Source organism: Rhincodon typus, chromosome 14, assembly GCF_021869965.1.
Source record: "Rhincodon typus isolate 14 chromosome 14, sRhiTyp1.1, whole genome shotgun sequence".
Classification (NCBI taxonomy): domain Eukaryota; kingdom Metazoa; phylum Chordata; class Chondrichthyes; order Orectolobiformes; family Rhincodontidae; genus Rhincodon; species Rhincodon typus.
Window position 1 is genome coordinate 694,070 of NC_063345.1, and position 19,635 is coordinate 713,704.

At 43.0% G+C, this 19,635-nt stretch overlaps 1 protein-coding gene across 4 annotated transcripts in view; it reads left to right on the top strand.

Annotated features, from left to right (window-relative positions):
• The window catches only part of LOC109923511 (integrator complex subunit 6-like), a 94,291-nt gene that overhangs the window by 17,917 nt on the left and 56,739 nt on the right, over nt 1-19,635 (top strand). For 3 of the 4 annotated variants that reach the window (XM_048605171.1, XM_048605172.1, XM_048605173.1), the window contains exons 2-3: nt 9,024-9,207; nt 16,958-17,086. In XM_048605171.1, coding sequence (XP_048461128.1) covers nt 9,024-9,207; nt 16,958-17,086 — 313 coding nt within the window. Of the gene's footprint in view, nt 1-9,023; nt 9,208-16,497; nt 16,692-16,957; nt 17,087-19,635 lie in introns of those variants that run through there. The other variant, XM_048605174.1, reaches the window with a different exon arrangement.

A 19,635-nucleotide genomic window follows, 5' to 3' on the forward strand; every position in this document is an offset into this window, starting at 1 on the left:
CCATATCAAGCAGATGTTCACCTGCACATCTGCCAATGTGGCATACTGCATCCGCTGTACCCGTTGTGGCCTCCTCTACATCGGGGAAACCAAGCGGAGACTTGGGGACCGCTTTGCAGAACACGTACACTCGGTTCGCAATAAACAACTGCACCTCCCAGTTGCGAACCATTCCTCAGACGACATGTCCATCCTGGGCCTCCTGCAGTGCCACAGCGACGCCACCCGAAGGTTGCAGGAACAGCAACTCATATTCCGCTTGGGAACCCTGCAGCCCAATGGTATCAATGTGGATTTCACAAGCTTCAAAATCTCCCTTCCCCCTACCGCATCCCAAAACCAGCCCAGCTCGTCCCCGCCTCCCTATTCTGTCCTTCCTCCCACCTATCCCCTCCTCCCACCTCAAGCCGCACCTCCATCTCCTACCTACTAACCTCATCCCGCCCCTTTGACCTGTCCGTCCTCCCTGGACTGACCTATCTCCTCCCTACCTCCCCACCTACACTCACCTTTACCGGCTCCATCCCCGCCTCTTCGACCTGTCTGTTTCCTCTCCACCTATCTTCTCCTCTATCCATCTTCTATCCGCCTCCCCCTCTCTCCCTATTTATTTCAGAAACCCCTTCCCCTCTCCCATTTCTGAAGAAGGGTCTAGGCCTGAAACGTCAGCCTTCCTGCTCCTCTGATGCTGCTTGGCCTGCTGTGTTCATCCAGCTCTACACCTTGTTGTCTCACATTCTCCAGCATCTCAGCTCCTACTATCCCTTTAGGGGCAGCTGGTTTACATGTTTAACTCCTGATCTCTGCAAACCAGAACTAAAAAAATGCTTTCATCAAGCTATGGGTATTTCCCCTAATCCAGAAATACAAATGTATTCCTCAACCTTCTAACTGAAACTTCATGTACTACACAGTTTACTTTGTGCTGTAAAACTCTTCCAATGTAAACAAATTCCCAAGAGCCATCTTTCATATTGTTTTGGAAAAAAAATTGACTATGGCTATAGAAATACTTAATACTTCATAAATAAACCTCTTCCTACATTCAGACAATCAGCATGTCACTAGTTCAAAAACCAAAAATCCTGAATAAATGTTATAAATCTCTCACTTTTGACAACTAAATAAAACAAAAATTTTGGCTCAGGGACCTTACATTTCTATCCTTCTTGCACCCTCATGGAACAGCTGTCAGGCCACTAGAAGTGTGATGGGGTAAGAAGAACCAAAGACAATATTTATGTTAGATTAGAGGGTGGGAGAGATTTAACAAAAAAAAACATGATGAAAAAGCCAAACAGAGGTGATGAAACAGAGATTGTGTTCAAATGAGTCATAATTGAAATTGTAGCAGCCATCTAAAAACAGCATGAAGTGATAAAGAAATAAGCCAGCCATCAGAACTCCCAGGGTTGCCACAGACATTAATGATTTTATCCAAGCATGCAAAGTCCCCAGTTTACCTGTCCAATGGAATCAAGTTTACAGAAAACACTGACCAGGTCCCTGTATTTAACAAGGCCTGCTGTTTATTATAAATAAGTAAATTTGAATCACAAGTCAACAGCTATGACCTATCAACATACGGCTCTACTGGTTAAAACTTTAAACCCAATTTTAAAGCTGCCTCCATGTACAGGCAGATGCAGGCAGACCAAAAAAATAGATTTTTGGGTGCACGGAAAATAAACTGGAAAACACAGTTCAATAGCACTAGTCTGTAGGATTTTTTGAGATGATCCCTTTTGCTTGCCAGGATTACATTCTTCAGTCTCCTTTCTCCAATTTTTTTTACTTCTTCACAAGAGGCACAGGGCGATTGGTACATTAACTACAAAGTCTGTTAGTTACTGATTAAAGGCAACAACTTAGAGCAACAGGTAGGAGAAAATAACTGACTTCAGGTTTCAGGTTTTTTTTCCTCCATAACAAAGAGAGAGAGAGAGACACTCAGCCTTCTCTTCCAGGAGTGTGAAGATTTGTCTCCTGTACCTTTCACACGCACACGTTGTTCAGCTGCCCAGGAATCAGTCAAGCTGATGACTTTTGGCATTCACAACTGATCACAATTACACAAACCAATCAGCTACTTGTTGCTGATCAAATCATATTCTATGCACTGACACACATCCAGTGCCATTCTGTTTAAGAATAAAGAAAATTACAGCACAGGAGCAGGCCCTTCGGCCCTCCAAGCCTGCGCCGATCCAGATCCTTTATCTAAACCTGTTGCCTGTTTTCCAAGGATCTACTCAACCTCTCTTCATAGCTATTGCCCTCCATACCAGGCAACATCCTGGTGAACCTCCTCTGTACCCTCTCCAAAGCTTCCACATCCTTTTGGTAATGTAGCGACCAGAACTGTACCAGAAATGTGGTCGAACCAAAGCCCTATACATGACCTGCCAACTCTTGTACTCAATACCCCATCTGATGAATGAAAGCATGCCATATGCCTTCTTGATCACTCTATTGACCTGCGTTGCCACCTTCAGGGTACAATGGACCTGAACACCCAGATCTCTCTGTGCATCAATTTTCCCCAGGGTTTTCCATTTACCATATAGTTCGCTTTTGAATTGGAACTTCCAAAATGCATCACCTCGCATTTGCCTGGCTTGAACTCCATCTGCCATTTCTCCGCCGAACTCTCCAATCTATCTATATTGTGCTGCATTCTCCGACAGTCCCCTTCACTATCTGCTACTCCACCAATCTTAGTGTCATCTGCAAACTTGCTAATCAGACCATATGTATATCACAAACAACAGTGGTCCCAACACGGATCCCTGTGGAACACCACTGGCCACAGTTCTCCATTTTGAGAAACTCCTTTCCACTACAACTCTCTGTCTCCTGTTGCCCAGCCAGTTCTTTATCCATCTAGCTAGTACACCCTGGACCCCATGCGACTTCACTTTCTCCATCAGCCTATTGTGGGGAACCTCATCAAACGCCTTACTGAAGTCCATGTATATGACATCTACATCCCTTCCCTCATCTATCAACTTTGTTTACGAACAGCTTTTCCCACTGCCTAATCAAAGCAACAGTCTAAAGATCATTCAGTGAGTGTGTGACTTGTTTTTAAAAGTGCAACAGTTCCCTCCACAAGTGTATTGAAAATAAAATGATACAGCCTTTCCAACTATGACTTTGAGCTACATGAAGAGATATTAAGTCAAGTGACTAAAAGCTTGTTGCACAATGTAGCTTTTGAAGAGCATTTTAAAAGAGGAGAGTCATGTCAAAGGTTATTTCCCTTGTGGGAGAGTCTAGGACCAGAAGGCATAATCTCAAAGTAAGGTGTCACCCATTTCAGACAGAGATGTAAGGGAATTTCTTCCCTGAGGGTAGTGTATCTGAGGAATTCCTCACTGAAGAGGATAGTTGAGTCTATGTTATTAAATATATTGAAGGATGAGAGAGAGACAGATTTTAATCAGTAAGGGAAATGGGGAAAGCTGTAAAAGTAGAGATGAGAATGATCAGATGAAACATGAACACATTGAATAAAGAACAAGAAGGACAAAGAACAATACAGCACAGGGACAGACCCTTCGGCCCTTGAAGCCTGTGCCAACACATTTTACCCTTCTATACTAAAACTGTCTTCACTAATAGGATCTGTATTCCCTTCCTAATCATGTATTCATCCAGGTGCTCCATGAACGCTGCTATTGTGTCTGCTCCCACCACCACCTCTGGCAGCACATTACAGGCACTCCTCACCGTTTGTGAGGAAAACTTGCCTAGGACATCCCTTTCAAACTGTCAAACTGTACTGTTCCCCACCCCCACTTCACCCTGGGGAAAAAAGCCTCATACTTTCCACTCTATCTATGCCAATCACAACCTTATAAACTTCTAACAGGTTGCCCTTTAACCTCGTGCGTTCCAATGAAAACAAACCCAGTCTATCCAACCTTTCTTCATTGGTACGGGGGATTTTACCTGGCATCAACATGGTAAGTCTTTTGTGTGTCCTATCCACAGCATCCATATCCTTCTGGTGGTGTGGTAATTAGAACTGTGGCCTAACTAAAGTTCTATAAAGCTGCAGCATAATTTGCTTATCGTTTTACTCAATGCCCCTTCCAATGAAGGCAAGCATGCCATAGGCCTTTTTTACTGTCTTATCTACCTGCGCTGCCATCTTCAGTGATCTGTGGACCTGCACGCCCAGATCCCTCTGCATATCAATACTCCTAAGGGTTTTGCCATTCCACCTGTACTTGCCCTTCCAAAATGCATCATTTCACGTTTATCCAGATTAAACTCCATCTGCCATTCTTCTGCCCATGTCTGCAACTAATCTATATCCTGCTGTATCCGCTGATAATCCTCCTCACTATCCACAACTCCACCCATAAACTTACTAATTAGACCAGCCACATTTTCCTCCAAATCATTTGTGTAGATCATGAACAGCAGAGGTCCAGACACTGATCCCTGTGGAACACCGCTAGCCACAACCTTGCATTCTGAAAAGCATCCTTCCACCGCTACCCTCTGTCTCCTATGACTAAGCCAGTTCTGTATCTATCTTGCAGCTCACCCTTTGTACTGGTCTGTCACGAGGGGCCATGTCAGAGTCTTTACTGAAGTCCATGTAGACATCAATTGTTTTTCCCTCAACAATCATCTTCATCCCTCCTCAAAGAGCTCAATCAAGTTAATAAGGCACTACCTGCCCCGCACAGAATCATGCTGTCTATCGCTAATAAGTCCATTTGCTTCTACATGTGTATAGCTCTTGTCCCCGAGAATCTTTTCCAATAATTTCCCTACCACTGACATGAGGCTCAGAGGCTTGTAATTTCCTGGATTATCCCTTCTTAAACAATGGGACAACATTGGCTATCCTCTAGTCCATTGGGGCCTTACCTGTGGCCAAAGAGGACACAAAGATGTATCAATGCTGCAGCAATTTGTTCTCTTGCCTCCGTCAATATTCTGGGATGGATCCCTCAGCACCCAGGGACTTGTCCACCACTATGAATACATACTTTTGGTTATGTCTTCACAAAGGAAGACACAAATCATATACCAGAAATGTTGGAGAATGCTAGGTTTAGTGAGAGGAAAGAATTGAGGGAGATCAATATCAGTAGAGAAATAGTGCTGGGAAATTTAATGGGATTGATGGTAGATAAATCCCCAGGGCTCGATGATCTACATCACAGAGTACTCAATGAAGTGGCTGTAGAAATAGTGGATGCATTGGTGATCATCTTCCAGATTCTGTAGACTCTGGAACGGTCCTTGCAGTTTGGAGAGTAACTAATGTCAATCCAATATTCAAAAAGGGAGGTAGAGAGAAAACAGGGAATTATAGACCAGTAAGCCTAACGTCAGTAGTGGGGAAAATTCTTGAATCCATTATCAAGGACTTTATAGAGGAGCATTTAGAAAGCAGTGGCAGGATCAGAGTCAGCATGGATTTATGAAGGGGAAATCATGCTTGACAAAACTGTTGGAATTCTATGAAAATGTAACCAGTAGAGTGGGAACCTGTCAATGTGGTATATTTGTATTTTCAGAAAGCATTTGACGAAGTTCGGCATAAGAGATTATTGTGCAAGATTCAAACACATGGAATTGGGCAAAGTGTATTGAGATGGATGGAAAACTGGTTGGCAAGGAGGTAACAAAGAGTAGGAATTAATAGGTCCTTTTCAAATCGGCAGGCAGTAATTAGTGGGGTGCCACAGAGATTGATGCTGAGACCCCAGTTATTCACAATATATATTAATGATTTGGATGAGGGAACAAAGTGTAACATCTCCAAGTATGCAGAAGATACCACGTTGGGTGGGAGGGTGAACTGTGACAAGAATGCAGAGATCCTTCAGCATGATTTGGACAGGTTGGGTGAGTGGGCAAACCAATGGCAGATACAACATAATTTGGATAAATGTGAGGTTACTACCTGAATGACTGTAAATTGGGAGAGGGGAGTGTGCAGTGGGACCTGGGTGTCCTTGTGTACCAGTCGCTGAAGGTAAGCATGCAGGTGCCGCAGGCGGTAAAGAAAGCAAATGGTATGTTGGCCTTCATTGCAGAGGTTTCAAGTACAGGAGGCAGGGATGTGTTGTTGCAGTTGTACAGGACCTTGGTGAGGCCACACCTGGAGTATTGTGTGCTGTTTTGGTCTCATTTTCTGAGGAAGGATGCTCTTGCTGTCAAGGGAGTGCAGTGAAGGTTTACCAGGCTAACTCTGGGGATAGTGGGACTGATGTATGAGGAGAGATTGACTGACTAGGTTTGGATTGTTTTCGCTAGAATTCAAACGAATGAGGGGGGGATCTCATAGAGACTTATAAAATTCTAACAGGACTAGACAGGGTAGATGCGGGGAGAATGCTTCCAGTGGTGGATGTGTCCTGAACCAGGGGTCACAGTCTGAGGATTCGGGGTGGACCATTTAGGACAGAGATGAGGAAACATTTCTTCACCCAACAAGTGGTGAGCCTTTGAAATTTATCACCACAGGAAGCAGTTGTTGCCAAAACATTGAATGTTTTCAGGAGGTTTGTAGGTATAGCACTTGGGGTGAATGTGATCAAAGGTTATGGGGAGAAAGCAGGATTAGGCTATTGAGTTGGACGATCAGCCATGATCGTGATGAATGGCAGAGCAGGCTCAAAGGGCCGAATGGCCACTTCCTGCTCCTATCTTCTATGTTAAGACACACAACACCTTCTTTTTCAATAGCAACTTGGCTTAGAAATTTGACATTCCCTTCCCTGAGATAATCCTCCACCAATTCCTTCTCTGTGGGGAATACCGATACAGAGTATTCATTTAGGACCTCACCAACCTCTTCTGGCTCCACACATAGATTCCCTCCTTTGTCCTTGAGTGGGCCAACACTTTCCCTGGCTACCCTCTTGCCTTTTATATATGTATGAAAAGCCTTGATTCTCCTTAATCCTGTTTGTTAATGATTTTTCATGACCCCTTTTAGCTCTTCTAATTCTTTGTTTAAGTTCTTTCCTACTTTCCTTATATACTTCAAGGGGGTCCCATCCTCCTACACATCCTCCATACGTATGCTTCCTTTCTCTATTTGACCAATGTGATAACACTCCTGGTCATCCAAGGTTCATGTAAGTTGCCATACCTATCCTTCATTCTCTCAGGAATGTACTGTTTGAAATACTCCCACATGTCTGATGTGGATTTACCCTCAGCCACCTGCAATCAAACTTCTCCAGTTGCCGTCTAAAATTGTTGTAGTTCACCTTCCCCCAATTTAACACCTTCACCCGAGGACTGCTGTTGTCTCTATCCCTGAGTATCTTAAAACTCACGGTATTATGGTCACTAATCCCAAAATGCCCCCTCATTGAAACTTGACTCACCTGGCAGGACTCATTTCCCAAAACCAGGTCCAGTATAACCTTTTCCCTGATTGGATTGCCCCATCCAAGCCCCTAGCACGAAGTGTGTCCCAGTCAATGTAGGGGAAGTTAAAATCACCTGTTGCAACAACCCTGCTATTTTCGCAGCTTTTCAAAATCTGTCTACATATTCTCTCCTCTGTCTTCCTCTGGCTTTTGGGAGGCCTGTAGTATACCCCCAGCATTGTGATTTCACCTTTCCTGTTCCTGAGTTCTACCCATATTGCCTCACTACATGAGTCCTCTGATGTATCCTCCCTCAGTACAGCTGTGAGATGCATGCTAGTAAAGGAGTAACTCCCCCACCCCTTTTACCTCCCTTTCTATCACACCTGAAACATCTAAATCCTGGGACATTTCTGCTGCCAATCCTGTCCCTCTTGCAGCCATTCTCTGTAATCTCGATAAAGTTATACAGAGTGACAGAGCTGATGCAATGGGCCAGATGACAAACTTTTGCCCGTCTGTACTTAATCATGTCCGAAGTATTTTGGATACCCTGAATTGTGTTTGAATCACTGCGATGTGCTGAGGTTTTGGAAGACCTTAGTACACAGTCTTGTGATTATTGTCCAATGAAACAGGCTGCCAATGTTGAATTCAGTGTTGTCGCATCCCTTGTTACCCCCAGCTAATATTTTCTTTGCCTTATCCTCTCCTTTAACATACTTCACAAACGCAAGTGTAAAATATTTTTCCTATGTTGTAGGTGTTTTACAAATATATGTTGGAATGTTTATAAAAAAATACAGGACCTGTTTTTAAAAATGTGTGTTTTGTTTGTGTGTGAGAAAATGAATGGTCATATTTGCAGATTCTGACTACTGCTGAGTATTTTCAGAATTGTCTGATTTTGTCCGATTTGAAGAGGTTAATTTTTCTCCTTTTTTTTGTATTTATTATGCTACTTGGTGTATTGAGATTCTGTCCTAAAACAGCAATCTGATCTGTGCTAGTAGAAATGTAGTCAGGGAGCTCTCCCAGATTAGATTGTACTGAAACACATAGTGGCATTTTTTGGAGGAGTGGGGGTCTCACCTACCAGCTGAAGAGCCAATGAGACCACCGTGTCGCTTCTGTTCAGTTAAGTGTCAGTCAGGCACTTGATTGAGCAGCAGCAGACATCCCCTGCTCATGGACCCCAAGGGTGAATGAGCTGCTTGCTAACTAGAGGCCAGCAGTTTGAGTGGACTTGGCAGTGGTTACTGCTGCTGTGCTTAAATGCTCAGAATCATCACTGGATCCCAGGTCACAGGTGAGTGATAACAGGAGCAATATTTGGGGAAGGAAGATGAGAGGGGTCAGGGCGTGGCTCCCAGCAGGCACTCCTTGCAGATGCTGGATTCGTCGATCAGATGCTGAGTGGGTTTGAGAGGGGGCCTCCCCACCCCTGTAATGGTTTGTTTGGTATGCTACCCATATAGGTAGCCCACTACTTTATCTCTAGGTTAGAGGTGAGTGCATCCCCGATCTCAATCTTCCTATCTAATTGCCCCTCTCACCATCAAACAAAACTTGCCCATGGGAAGGGCACTAAATTCTGCGTTATTGATTTTTGAACACGTTACTAAAATGTTAAATCATATCTGTTCTTTGAATTTTATCTTCCTATTGCAGCTTCACCTGCCATTAAATTCCCCCCTACCTGGCAGTGAATTAACAAAAGAGCCATTCCGTTGGGATCAGAGGTTGTTTGCGCTGGTCCTTCGTCTCCCTGGTGCTTCATCTCTCGAAGCAGAGCAACTTGGCAGTGTACCCTCAGATGAGTCTGCAGTAACCCAAATGTGCGAAGTAACAGGAGGTGAGTGAACAATCGGATTGACCAAGGGAAAGAAGTTGATTTAGATTTCTGAGCTGATTGTAGTACTTCTGCCTAGGTGGCCGGGGGTGCAGCTGGGTTTGTGATGTTGTGAATATTGGACATTAAGATGCTGAAACAGATGATTACTAAGTCGTGGTAATATTTATAAATTATTGTTGTAGTGAATGCACTGCCACTGGATAACTGACCGAAAATTGCATTTTATTGATGCCCACTTACACATCAAAGTGTCAATCTTGGTAGAATTTGTAAAGTCATAACCTTAAAAACAAGTTTGTTATTGGGATGTGAGCAGCACTGGTATGGATTTGCTGTTTATACCAATTTACCCCAGAAGGTGAGAAGTGAGGTTCTCTTCATCACTAAAGTATTTGTGTTGATCCTATTGGCTCAATGAAGGACCAATAATTTACATCCAAATTGCAATGGAGATCCCATGTCATTTGTGTTGTCGATCATCTTGGTGTTAAGTTGGTATGGTGGGTGTGGCTAATGCTGTCAAAGTAACTTTGGTGAGTTATTGCAGTGCATTCAACTGATGTACACTTATAGCCCAGAGCAAGCTAGCGATGAAGGGGCTGGGCACTGAGTTAAGGGATGCAGGCCAAGTATCTTAAATGGTGTTCAGACATGAAGGTACCGTCACAGGTAGTGATTATCATTACTTAGCCCATCTGTGGTGCAACTATATTCTGCCTCAGTTGATAGTTTCACCCTTCTGTCACCAAAGTAAATTCACACACTTAACTCCCTTGTTTTGAGAATGGATGAGTCTCCCAGTCTAGGTCAGGAGCTTGACTAAATCTAGCTGGAAGCTGACAAATGACAGATTTCCAAGAAGGTTATATGTGTCTCTCAGGGGAAAGGATTTTGTAACACCAAAGTGAAACATGGTGTTAGATACATTAGAAAAGTATCAGCCAATGAAGTTTCATTAGAAGGGGCAGTGTGGGTGAACAGGAGGAGATTTACAGTCTGTCAGAGGGTGAAGAGAAAGATTAAGCAATAAAACTAAAAAAGTGCTGAAACTGTTTTCACCAGAGTAAACAGAGCATGGAAACAGTAAAAGGTAAGAGACATTGATAAGAGATAATAAGAACTGCAGATGCTAGAGTCTGAGATAACACAGTCTGGAGCTGGAGGAACCCCAGCAGGCCAGGCAGCATCAGGGGAGCGGTAAAGTTGACGTTTCAGGTCAGGACTCTTCTTCAGAAAAAGGGTCCCAAACTGAAACGTCAATTTTCCTGCTCCTCTGATGCTGCCTGGCCTGCTGTGTTCCTCCACGTTGATGGGAGTTGTTTGTGGGCTATTAAAGAGTAGCAGTGATGTAAGGCATTGTATAAGTCAGGAAATTAGAGGCACGTGTAACAAGGGAGATGCCAATCTAATTAGCAGTAATGTTGTGGACACCAGCTTTCTAGAATGCATAAAAGATGATGTTTTCTACAGTAGGATTTTCTTTTATGGAATATGGATGTCACTGACGAGGCCAGCATTTGTTGCCTGATCCTAATTTGATTTGAAATGAGTGGGTTGCTTCACCATTTCAGAGGGCAGTTAAGAAACAAGTTATTTTTGTGGGTCTGGAATCAGCTGCAGGCCAAATGGGGAAGAAAAATTAGTGAACCAGGTGGGTTGTTGCAATAATTAATGTTAGATTCATGGTCATAGAAACATAGCAACTGTAGTGGACTATTTAGCCCGGCAAGCATGCTGCACTATTTAACATGATTATGCCTTATCAAACACTTGAATGCCTTTTACCCATGCCATTCCTATCATCTCTTGCACCATTGATAAACAAAAATTTATCAACTCCTGCTTTAAACATACTTGAAGACTAAGCTTTCATAGCCCTCTTGGGTAGAGAATTTCATAGGCTCACCAATCTCTAAGTTTAAAAAAAAAATCCTTTCCTCATCTCAGTTCTAAATGGCATGCCCTATTATTTTTAAATTATGCTCCCTGGTTTTAGACTCCCCAACCAGGTGAAACATCTTACCTGCATCTACCCTGTCTGCTCCTCTAAGCATTTTGTATTTTTTAAATTACTTTATTCTCTCAGGTTTTAAAGAATAAGAAGTAAAGGCCCAGTTTGCCCAATCTCTCTTCATAGATCAGTCCTGCGTAGCACTCCTTCTGTGTTGATATTCTCTTTCCTGACATAAGGAGAACAAAACTGAGCTCTTTACTCCAGGTCCTCCTTTACTGTGACCACCATTCAATTCCAGAGTTATTTATTATTTTTAAATTCTACCAGCAGTATGAACTTGACTTAGCCATGGGCTCTGAATCATTGGTTCCGTGACATTGCCACTACACCACTATCTCTCCCTGTGCAATTAAAAATGATTAGTTAATAATCTTCTGAAAACGAGCCTTGAGGGAAGAGTGACCATAAATCTATGTGATTGTTAACTTTCAAAGTGATGTAGGTCAGTCTGAAATCAGGAACCTGACCTAAACAAAGGTATAAGAGGTAAATTAGTTAAGGTAGATTGGATAAGTATATTAAAAGTAGATGGTCATTGGCTAGCTATTTAAAAAAGCGTGATTTTGAACATAAAAACCTAGCAGGAAAGGTGGTCCAATCCTGATTGATTTATTGTCACGTGTACCTAAGTAGAGTAAAAAAAAACTTTGTGAGCAGTATAGGCAGATTATAGTAAGCGAGGACATACAGATCATAGGGTGCTTGGACAGAGTGAGGCATACAGGTTACGCTGCACAGGAGGTGTGCCAAGCAAGATCAACATTAGAGAGGCCGTTCATCAGTCTAATAATGGCAGGGAAAAAGCTGTTCTTGAATCTGTTGGTGTGTGTGTTCAAGCTTCTGTATCTTCTGCCTGACCGAAGAGGTTGTAGGAGCGCATTACCTGGATGGGTGGGCTCTTTGATGATTTTGGCAGCTTATCCGCAGCAACGAGAAGTGTTAATGGTGTCTATGGATCGAAGGATGGCCTCCTTGATGGTCTGGACTGTGAACGCAACCTTCTGAAGTTTGTTACAATCGTGGGGAGAGCAGTTGCCATACTAGGTAGTTATGCACTCGGAGAGTGTACATCCTACAGTGCATCTATAAAGGTTGATGAGGGTCCTTGTGGACAGGCTGAATTTCCTGAGCCGCCTGAGGAAGGAGAGGCATTGTTGTGCCTTCTTGATTGTTGCATCTATGTGGGACGTCCAGGACAGGTGGTTGGTTATTGTCACTCCTAGGAATTTGACACTCTGAATTCTCTCAATATCTGCTCTGTTGATGTAGAGGGGGCATATTCTGCTCCTTTCTTTCTGAAGTCAATGATCAGTTCTTTAGTTTTGCTGACACTGAGAGAGAGGTTGTTTTCATTGCACCATGCCACCAAGCCTTCTATCTCATTTCTGTGTTCTGACTTATCGTTGTTTGATATCCGCTTTACCACAGTGGTGTCGTCAGCAAACTTGTAGATGAAGTTTGGACAAAGTTTGGCAACACAGTCATGGGTGTACAGGAGTACACCCGGAGCCTGAGAATGCATCCTAGGTGGGGTCTGTATTGTTAAGGGTTACCGTGGAGCAGGTGTAGTTGTCTGTCTTCACTGACTGTGGTCTATGGGTTAGGAAGCTGAGCATCCAGTTGCAGAAGGCGGAGCTGAGACCTAGGTCTCAGAGTTTTGAGATCAGTCTGGAGGGGATAATGGTGTTGAAGGCGGAGCTGTGGTTGATGAGCAGGAGTCTAATGCAGGTGTCCTTGCTGCCTGCATATTCCAGGGATAAGTGCAGGGCTAGGGGTATAGTGTCCGCTGTGGACCTGTTACGTTGGTAGGCAAATTGCAGGGGATTGAGGCAGGCTGGGAGGCTAGAGTTGATGTGGGCCATGACCAGCCTCTCGAAGTACTTCATGATTATTGAGGTCAGAGCCACTGGGGGTTAGCATTAATGAAAAGTTAAAGAATATTTGATGAATAGAAGAGGTTTTTTAAAGTTGCTAATTTGAAAATAGTAGCTTGAGGTTTGGGCCAAGGGATGGAAGAAGAGGGATAAAAAAAGGTAAATTAGCCAGAAACACAAAAATGGACCATGCGGAGAAAAAATGTACAAGGATAAATTTGAGCCCAATACAGGCTGAGCCGGGAGAATATGTAAAGGGGAATATGGGAATGACAGAAAGCTAAACAAATTTTTGACGTGTTTATATCCATGCGCATGAAAATTGCAACAGAAACTCAAATTGGAAAGTCTGTGTCCCCAGACACAGCCTCTGCCATTTTCACAGGAGTAGAAGTGGAGCCTCTTCCAAGTTGCACATCCTTGATTCCTGGAAATAGTTCCCTATGTATTTCAGCAGTTACATCCAAATGTGTCATCTTTTTGAGGTAGGGGTCCGAAACATGGCATGTGCAGTTTAGACCTCATAGGAACAAGACTGAACCTTATAGATTTATTTGGGTGGCCTGATGCCCTCTTAAGAGGCAGAATGCACCTTTGGGAGAGGTCAGTTGCCCTTAACAGTTATATAAAGTAGACCATGCAAGTGTGTAAAAAGTGCATAAACTCACTGGTACTGTCAGCTGTCAAAGAACAATTGAGATGTGCTACATGTTTAACAGACTGATATCCTTTTGTAGAATTAGGCAGAAAAGACTTTCTAGAGGTTTTCAAGGATTTAATGTAAGTAAGCCTATATTTCAGCACAGAAAATGTTTCCATTTTTCCCTTCTGGATCCCTTTCCCTGTTAAGGAGTCCATTCCTCACTGGGAAGAACTCAGGTCGTTCTTTTACATAAAGTAAATCGATGCCAATTTATTAATTCACTTAATAAGAACCCAGCTCTTTTGCTTTACCAATATTGTCATGCACAGATGCAACTGCAGCTGGCAGATTGGTGAGGATGAGGTCAAGTACGTTTTTCCCTCTTGTTGGTTCCCTGACCACCTGCCGCAGACGCAGTCCAGCAGCTATGTCCTTTAGGACCCGACCAGCTCGATCAGTACTACTGCTGCCAAGCCACTCTTGGTGGTTGACGTTGAAATCCCCCCCAACCCATTTTATCCCCTTGCCACCCTCAGTACTGCCTCTGGGTGTTGTTCAACATGGAGGACTACCAATTCATCAGCTGAGACAGGACTATATGTGGTGATCAACAGGAATTTTCCTTGCCCATGTTTAACCTGAAACCACAAGACTTTATAGGGTCAGGAGTCAATGTTGAGGACTCCCAGGGTAACTCCCTCTTGACTGTGCCACCATCTCTGCTGGGTCTGTCCTGCCAATGGGACAGGATGTATCCAGGGATGGTGAGTGGGACATTGTCTGGAAGGTATGGTTCCGTGAGTATGAGTATGTCAGATTTTGCTTGACTACTCTATGAAACAGCTCCAACAAAAACAAAAATTGCTGGAAAAGCTCAGCAGGTCTGGCAGCATCTGTGAAGAAAAAATCAGAGTTAATGTTTCGGGTCCGGTGACCCTTCCTCAGAACGGAACAGCTCTCCCAGTTTTGACACTAACCTGCAGATGTTAGTGAGGAGGACTCTGTAGGGTGGGCAGGGCTATTTCTGCTGTTGTCTTTTCTGGTGCCTGCGTCCGATGCCAGGCAATCCGCCCGGTTTCATTTCTTTGAGACTTTGTAGCGATTGGTACAACTGAATGGCTTGCTCGGCCATTTTAGAGGGCAAACGAGAGTCAACCACATTGCTGTGGTCTTGAGTCCCATGTAGGCCAGACCAGGTGAGGGTGGCAGATTTCCTTCCCTGAAGGACATCAGTGAACCACATGGGTTTTTCCGATAATCAACAATGACTTCATGGTCCTCAGTAAATTCTTAATTCCGGACTCTCTCTATTGAATTCAAATTCTACCATCTATGGTGGTGGGATTTGAAGCTGGATCCCTGGAACATTAGCTGGGCTTTCTGGATTTATAGTCTAGGGATAATACCACTAGGCCTTCGCCTGCCTGGCTGCTGCCAGACCTGCTGAGATTTTCCAGCAATATCTGCTTTTGTTTCTTATTTCCAGCATCCGCAGTTCTTTCATTTTTCTGCATTTTCATTTATTGATTATTTCTGAAGGCAAGCCACTTAACCTGTCAATGTGGTTATCTTTTCTAACTGCCTTTCTCATGACATGCCTTGCAATTTCTCTCTGGGTGGAGGTACTTAGGGCTTTGATTCTCTGTTATCCTTTCAACTCAATCAATATCTGTGTACTACCTCCGTTTGCTAAAGCACTGTGTCAAACTCAAAGTTACTGACTGAACTGCATTACATTGCTGCCTGAGCAACATGCTTAAAGTCATTGCATACACGTTACATTAAGGAATACACCGGGCAAACGTTACTATGTTCCTATTGCATGTATTCTCAACCCCCAGTCAGAAATTTGCTCCTGTTGAAAAATACATCCTTTTTCTGATCAGGAATCATGTAATGGTCAAATCATGAGTTCGAATAAAAATAGTATTATCCTATTTTGGTGTGTTGTGTTTTAATAAGTACAAGATCAAGTTGCCTCTCATTGATTATGTAGGAAAGGCAAGTGTTAAAATAAAGAGGAAGTCTGTCCCATTTAAGGATATATGATGTTCACGCAGGTAAGTCTGTGTTTTCTAAGAAGGACACCTTGACTTTGGAACTTTTTGATACCGTGGTCATTGAACTTCAGTAGGTCGAATGAGGAAAACATAAGACTAAAACATTAAACGAAAATTACTGATACCTGTTATACAGCTCTCTCTGTCTGTCTGTCTCTCTCTCCCTTATGCTCTTTTTTTCTTTTTGTTCTGTTCTGCCTTTGTGTGTGTCTCATCCTCCACCCCCAACACGTGGATAAAACTTATGTTATCTTTATTTACTGTCTGTTGTGATTTGGGAAGAAGGGAGAAAATTATTGCCCCTTTCTTGGTGTAGTAATGAAAATGACCTTCATGATTTGTTTCTTGCTTTTGGTCATTGCTGCAAACTGATTCAAGACCCAAAGTTGTTTGGTCAGGCTAGAGAACTGCAGTGTGGGGACTAACAACTCAGCATCACTTTGCCACCTGAATAAGCAGAGGGTGAAGGGGGTTAATCTGCTCCCTGTTCTGTGTGCCTGGTGCCTTGTTCTGTAGCTGGTACCCAGTGAGAGTGCTGTGTAACTGGTACTTTATGCCAGTGCTGTGTAGCTGTTGTCAGTGCAGGCAGAGATCAGTTGGCCTGTCGATGCAACAGCTTGTGGGAGTGCAGATTACATTTGGCATCTTCCTGTGCTATCACCAGGCTTGAAGATCCCTACCTGTTGTTTCTACAGGCAAAGAACAAGTGGATCTGCTCCCGAGTGAGGCTGTGAATCAGCAGAGCTGGGGAAGATCATCTGACTTGAAACCTGAAAATTTATGGGGACACTGTCCCAGAGAATGATTTCTCATAAGATGGAGAGAGAGAGAGAACTCCTATTAATTTCTGGAGGTTGAACTTCACACACAGAATGTTGAAGAGGCAATCTACGGTAAATGATCCCTCATTACTAAATGTCATATACACAGCAGGAAACAGTGCGAGAATGATTTTGATAATTTGCTCGCAACACTCACTTGCAAATTATGGGTATTACATTACAAGTTTCCCATTGTGTCTCCTTTTTGCTTTTAGGATGCAAGAATTAAATTTAAAATGCACTTTTTTCAAAGTCGTAAAGGGTTTGAGGCACTGCATTAAAAAGTTCAGGATTTAAAGCAAACCAGGATGCCTAAGTTGCCTTTTTTTCCATTCAAGGTCGTTCCTATTGTGTGCGTACACAGCGAATGTTAAACCAGTGCCTAGAGTCCTTAGTACAGAAAGTCCAAAGTGGAGTGGTTATTAATTTTGAAAAAACTGGACCAGACCCAACACCAGTTGGAGAAGGTAAGAAAAGTATTCCTTAAAAACATTTCCTGTTTGGAATGTCACCAGCAAAGTGTTTACAGGGAATATTCATGATGAGGCTTTGCCATTTCTGTAAAATTTCTGACATTTACATGATATTCTTTGTGCCTCTTTTTGATCAATACCTTAACATACCAATACTGCACCTTGAAGGATGGATATCTAGTATATCAACATTCAGGAAGACCATGTTGAAGAGATTGAGCTCATATTTAGCATAAACAAGGGCAGATTTTGACTCCATGGTGATCTAAATGGATGATACCATCTTGATATTTATAAAAACCAAAAGAACTGCGGATGCTGTAAATCAGGAACAAAAACAAAGAACTTTTGTTCTGAGGAAGGGTCACTGGACCCGAAACGTTAACTCTGTTTTCTCCTCCACAGATGCTGCCAGACCTGCTGAGCTTTTCGAGCAACTTTGTTTTTGATCTTGATATTTATTCCTGTTGAAATTGATTTGATTAATAAATATACGTAAATCCCCGAATTCCTTTCAATTCACTGCCCTGAGAGAACTAAAGGTTTTATCAGTGTAAAGAAGAGGTGACATTTTAGGTCAGACAATGCATGTTAGGTGTGAGGCCTTGTTTAGAATCTGTCTGTATTTTGTTTTGGAGTCATACTGGTTTTATTTCTAAAGTAGGAATTTATAAAACGCTACATTGACTGACTACAAATTGTGTGCTTTTTGAATAAAATAGAATATATCTGCAAATACAAATTCACCCTATAGATTCGTGTGGGGGGGTGGGTGTGTATGTGAGAGAGAGTTGGGGTCAGGTGAGAGAGTGTGTATGTGTGTGTGGGGGAAAAGAGTTTGTGCGCACTGCGGAGCGGGGGAAGAGTGTGTGCACGTTGGGGGGGTGGAGAGATTGTGTGTGTGTGTGCGCGCGCGCGCTTGCTTGAGATGTGCGTATAAGAGAAGTCCTGTGTGCGTGTGTGTGTATGTTTGTGTGTCAGTCCTCTCTCATACGCATGTCTCTGGATCATGCTCACTCACCCACGTACACTCACCCACGTACACTCTCTCTCTCGCATGCTCTTCTCTCCACATGTGCGCGCGCACGCAGTCTCTCTCACGCAGTCTCTCTCTCACGCACACGCATACACTCTCTTTCTCCTCTCTGTCTCCCTCTCTCTCGCGTGCACACACTCTCTCACACCTCACACTCGCGCGCATTCTCTCTCTCTGTCTTTCACACACACACACACCACACACACACACACATCACACACACACATTTATTTTGTTCAAAGAGCATAGACAGTCAGTCAATGTGGCATTTTTATAAATTCCTACTTTAGAAATAAAACCAGTCTGACTCCGAACCAAAACAAACAGATTCTAAACAAGGCCCTTCACCTAACATGCATTGTTTGACCTAAAATGTCACCTCTTCTTTACACTGATAAAACCTTTAGTTCTCTCGGGACAGTGACTTGAAAGGAATTCAGGGATTTACATGCAAATATTAATCAATTAAAAACTTCTAACTGATTAAAAATTTAATAGCATGTTAGGTTTGTTTAGTACATTCTCATCAATGATGTGACCCTTTGATCTTTTACTTATAAATTCTGTGTCTGATACTCCCTCTCTCACTGACATGTGAAGGAGGAGAAAGGCTCCAAAAGCTTGTGTGTTCAAATAAAGCTGTTGGACCATAACCTGGTGTCGTGTGATTTCTGACCTTGACCACCCCAGGCCAACACCGGCACCTTCACACTCTGATCCAGGAGTTGAGATACTATGACTGTACTACAAGAGGGTCTCTTAAAAACACACCCTTACTTGTACACTCAGATATATCACACATTAACAGGAACAGTTAAATGACTAATTAATGTGATCCTGCTGTGTGCACACTAATTACCCATTTTTCCACTGGATTGTAACTATATATCAACTGTTGGACATACTGTAAAACCCAGTAGAAAGTGAAGCTATTTGGAGTGTTCTAGTGATTTTTATACGTGTAGTATGGGAATATAAAAGGAGACCTCATTATTAGTTATAAGTAGTGAGACACAATTCAGAAAGAGGAGTGCCTGGCTCTTGTCACGTGTAAAGATGCATCTTTTCTGGTTTAAGAACAAAAGAGAAGTATGGCACAGGAACAGGCCCTTCAGCCCTCCAAGTCTGTGCTGATCTAATCTAAAAATCAAATCTTCTGCCCTTATTCGGTCCATATCCCTCTATTCCCTCCCTATCCATGTGACCATCCAGATGCTTCTTAAATGTCGCCAACGTGCCTACTTCCTCCACCACCTCTGGCAGTGCATTCCAGGCTGCTACCACTCTCTGTGTGAAAAACTTTCCTTGCACATCTTTAAACTTTTGCCATCTCACCTTGAACCTGTGTCCCCTTGGAATTGAAACTTCAACCCTGGGAAAAAGCCTCTGACTACCCACCCTATCTTTGCCCCTCATAATTTTGTAGACCTTTATCAGGTCTCCTCTCAGCTGCCGTCTTTCCAGTGAAAACAATCCTAGTCTTTTTAACCTTTCCTCATAGCCAATG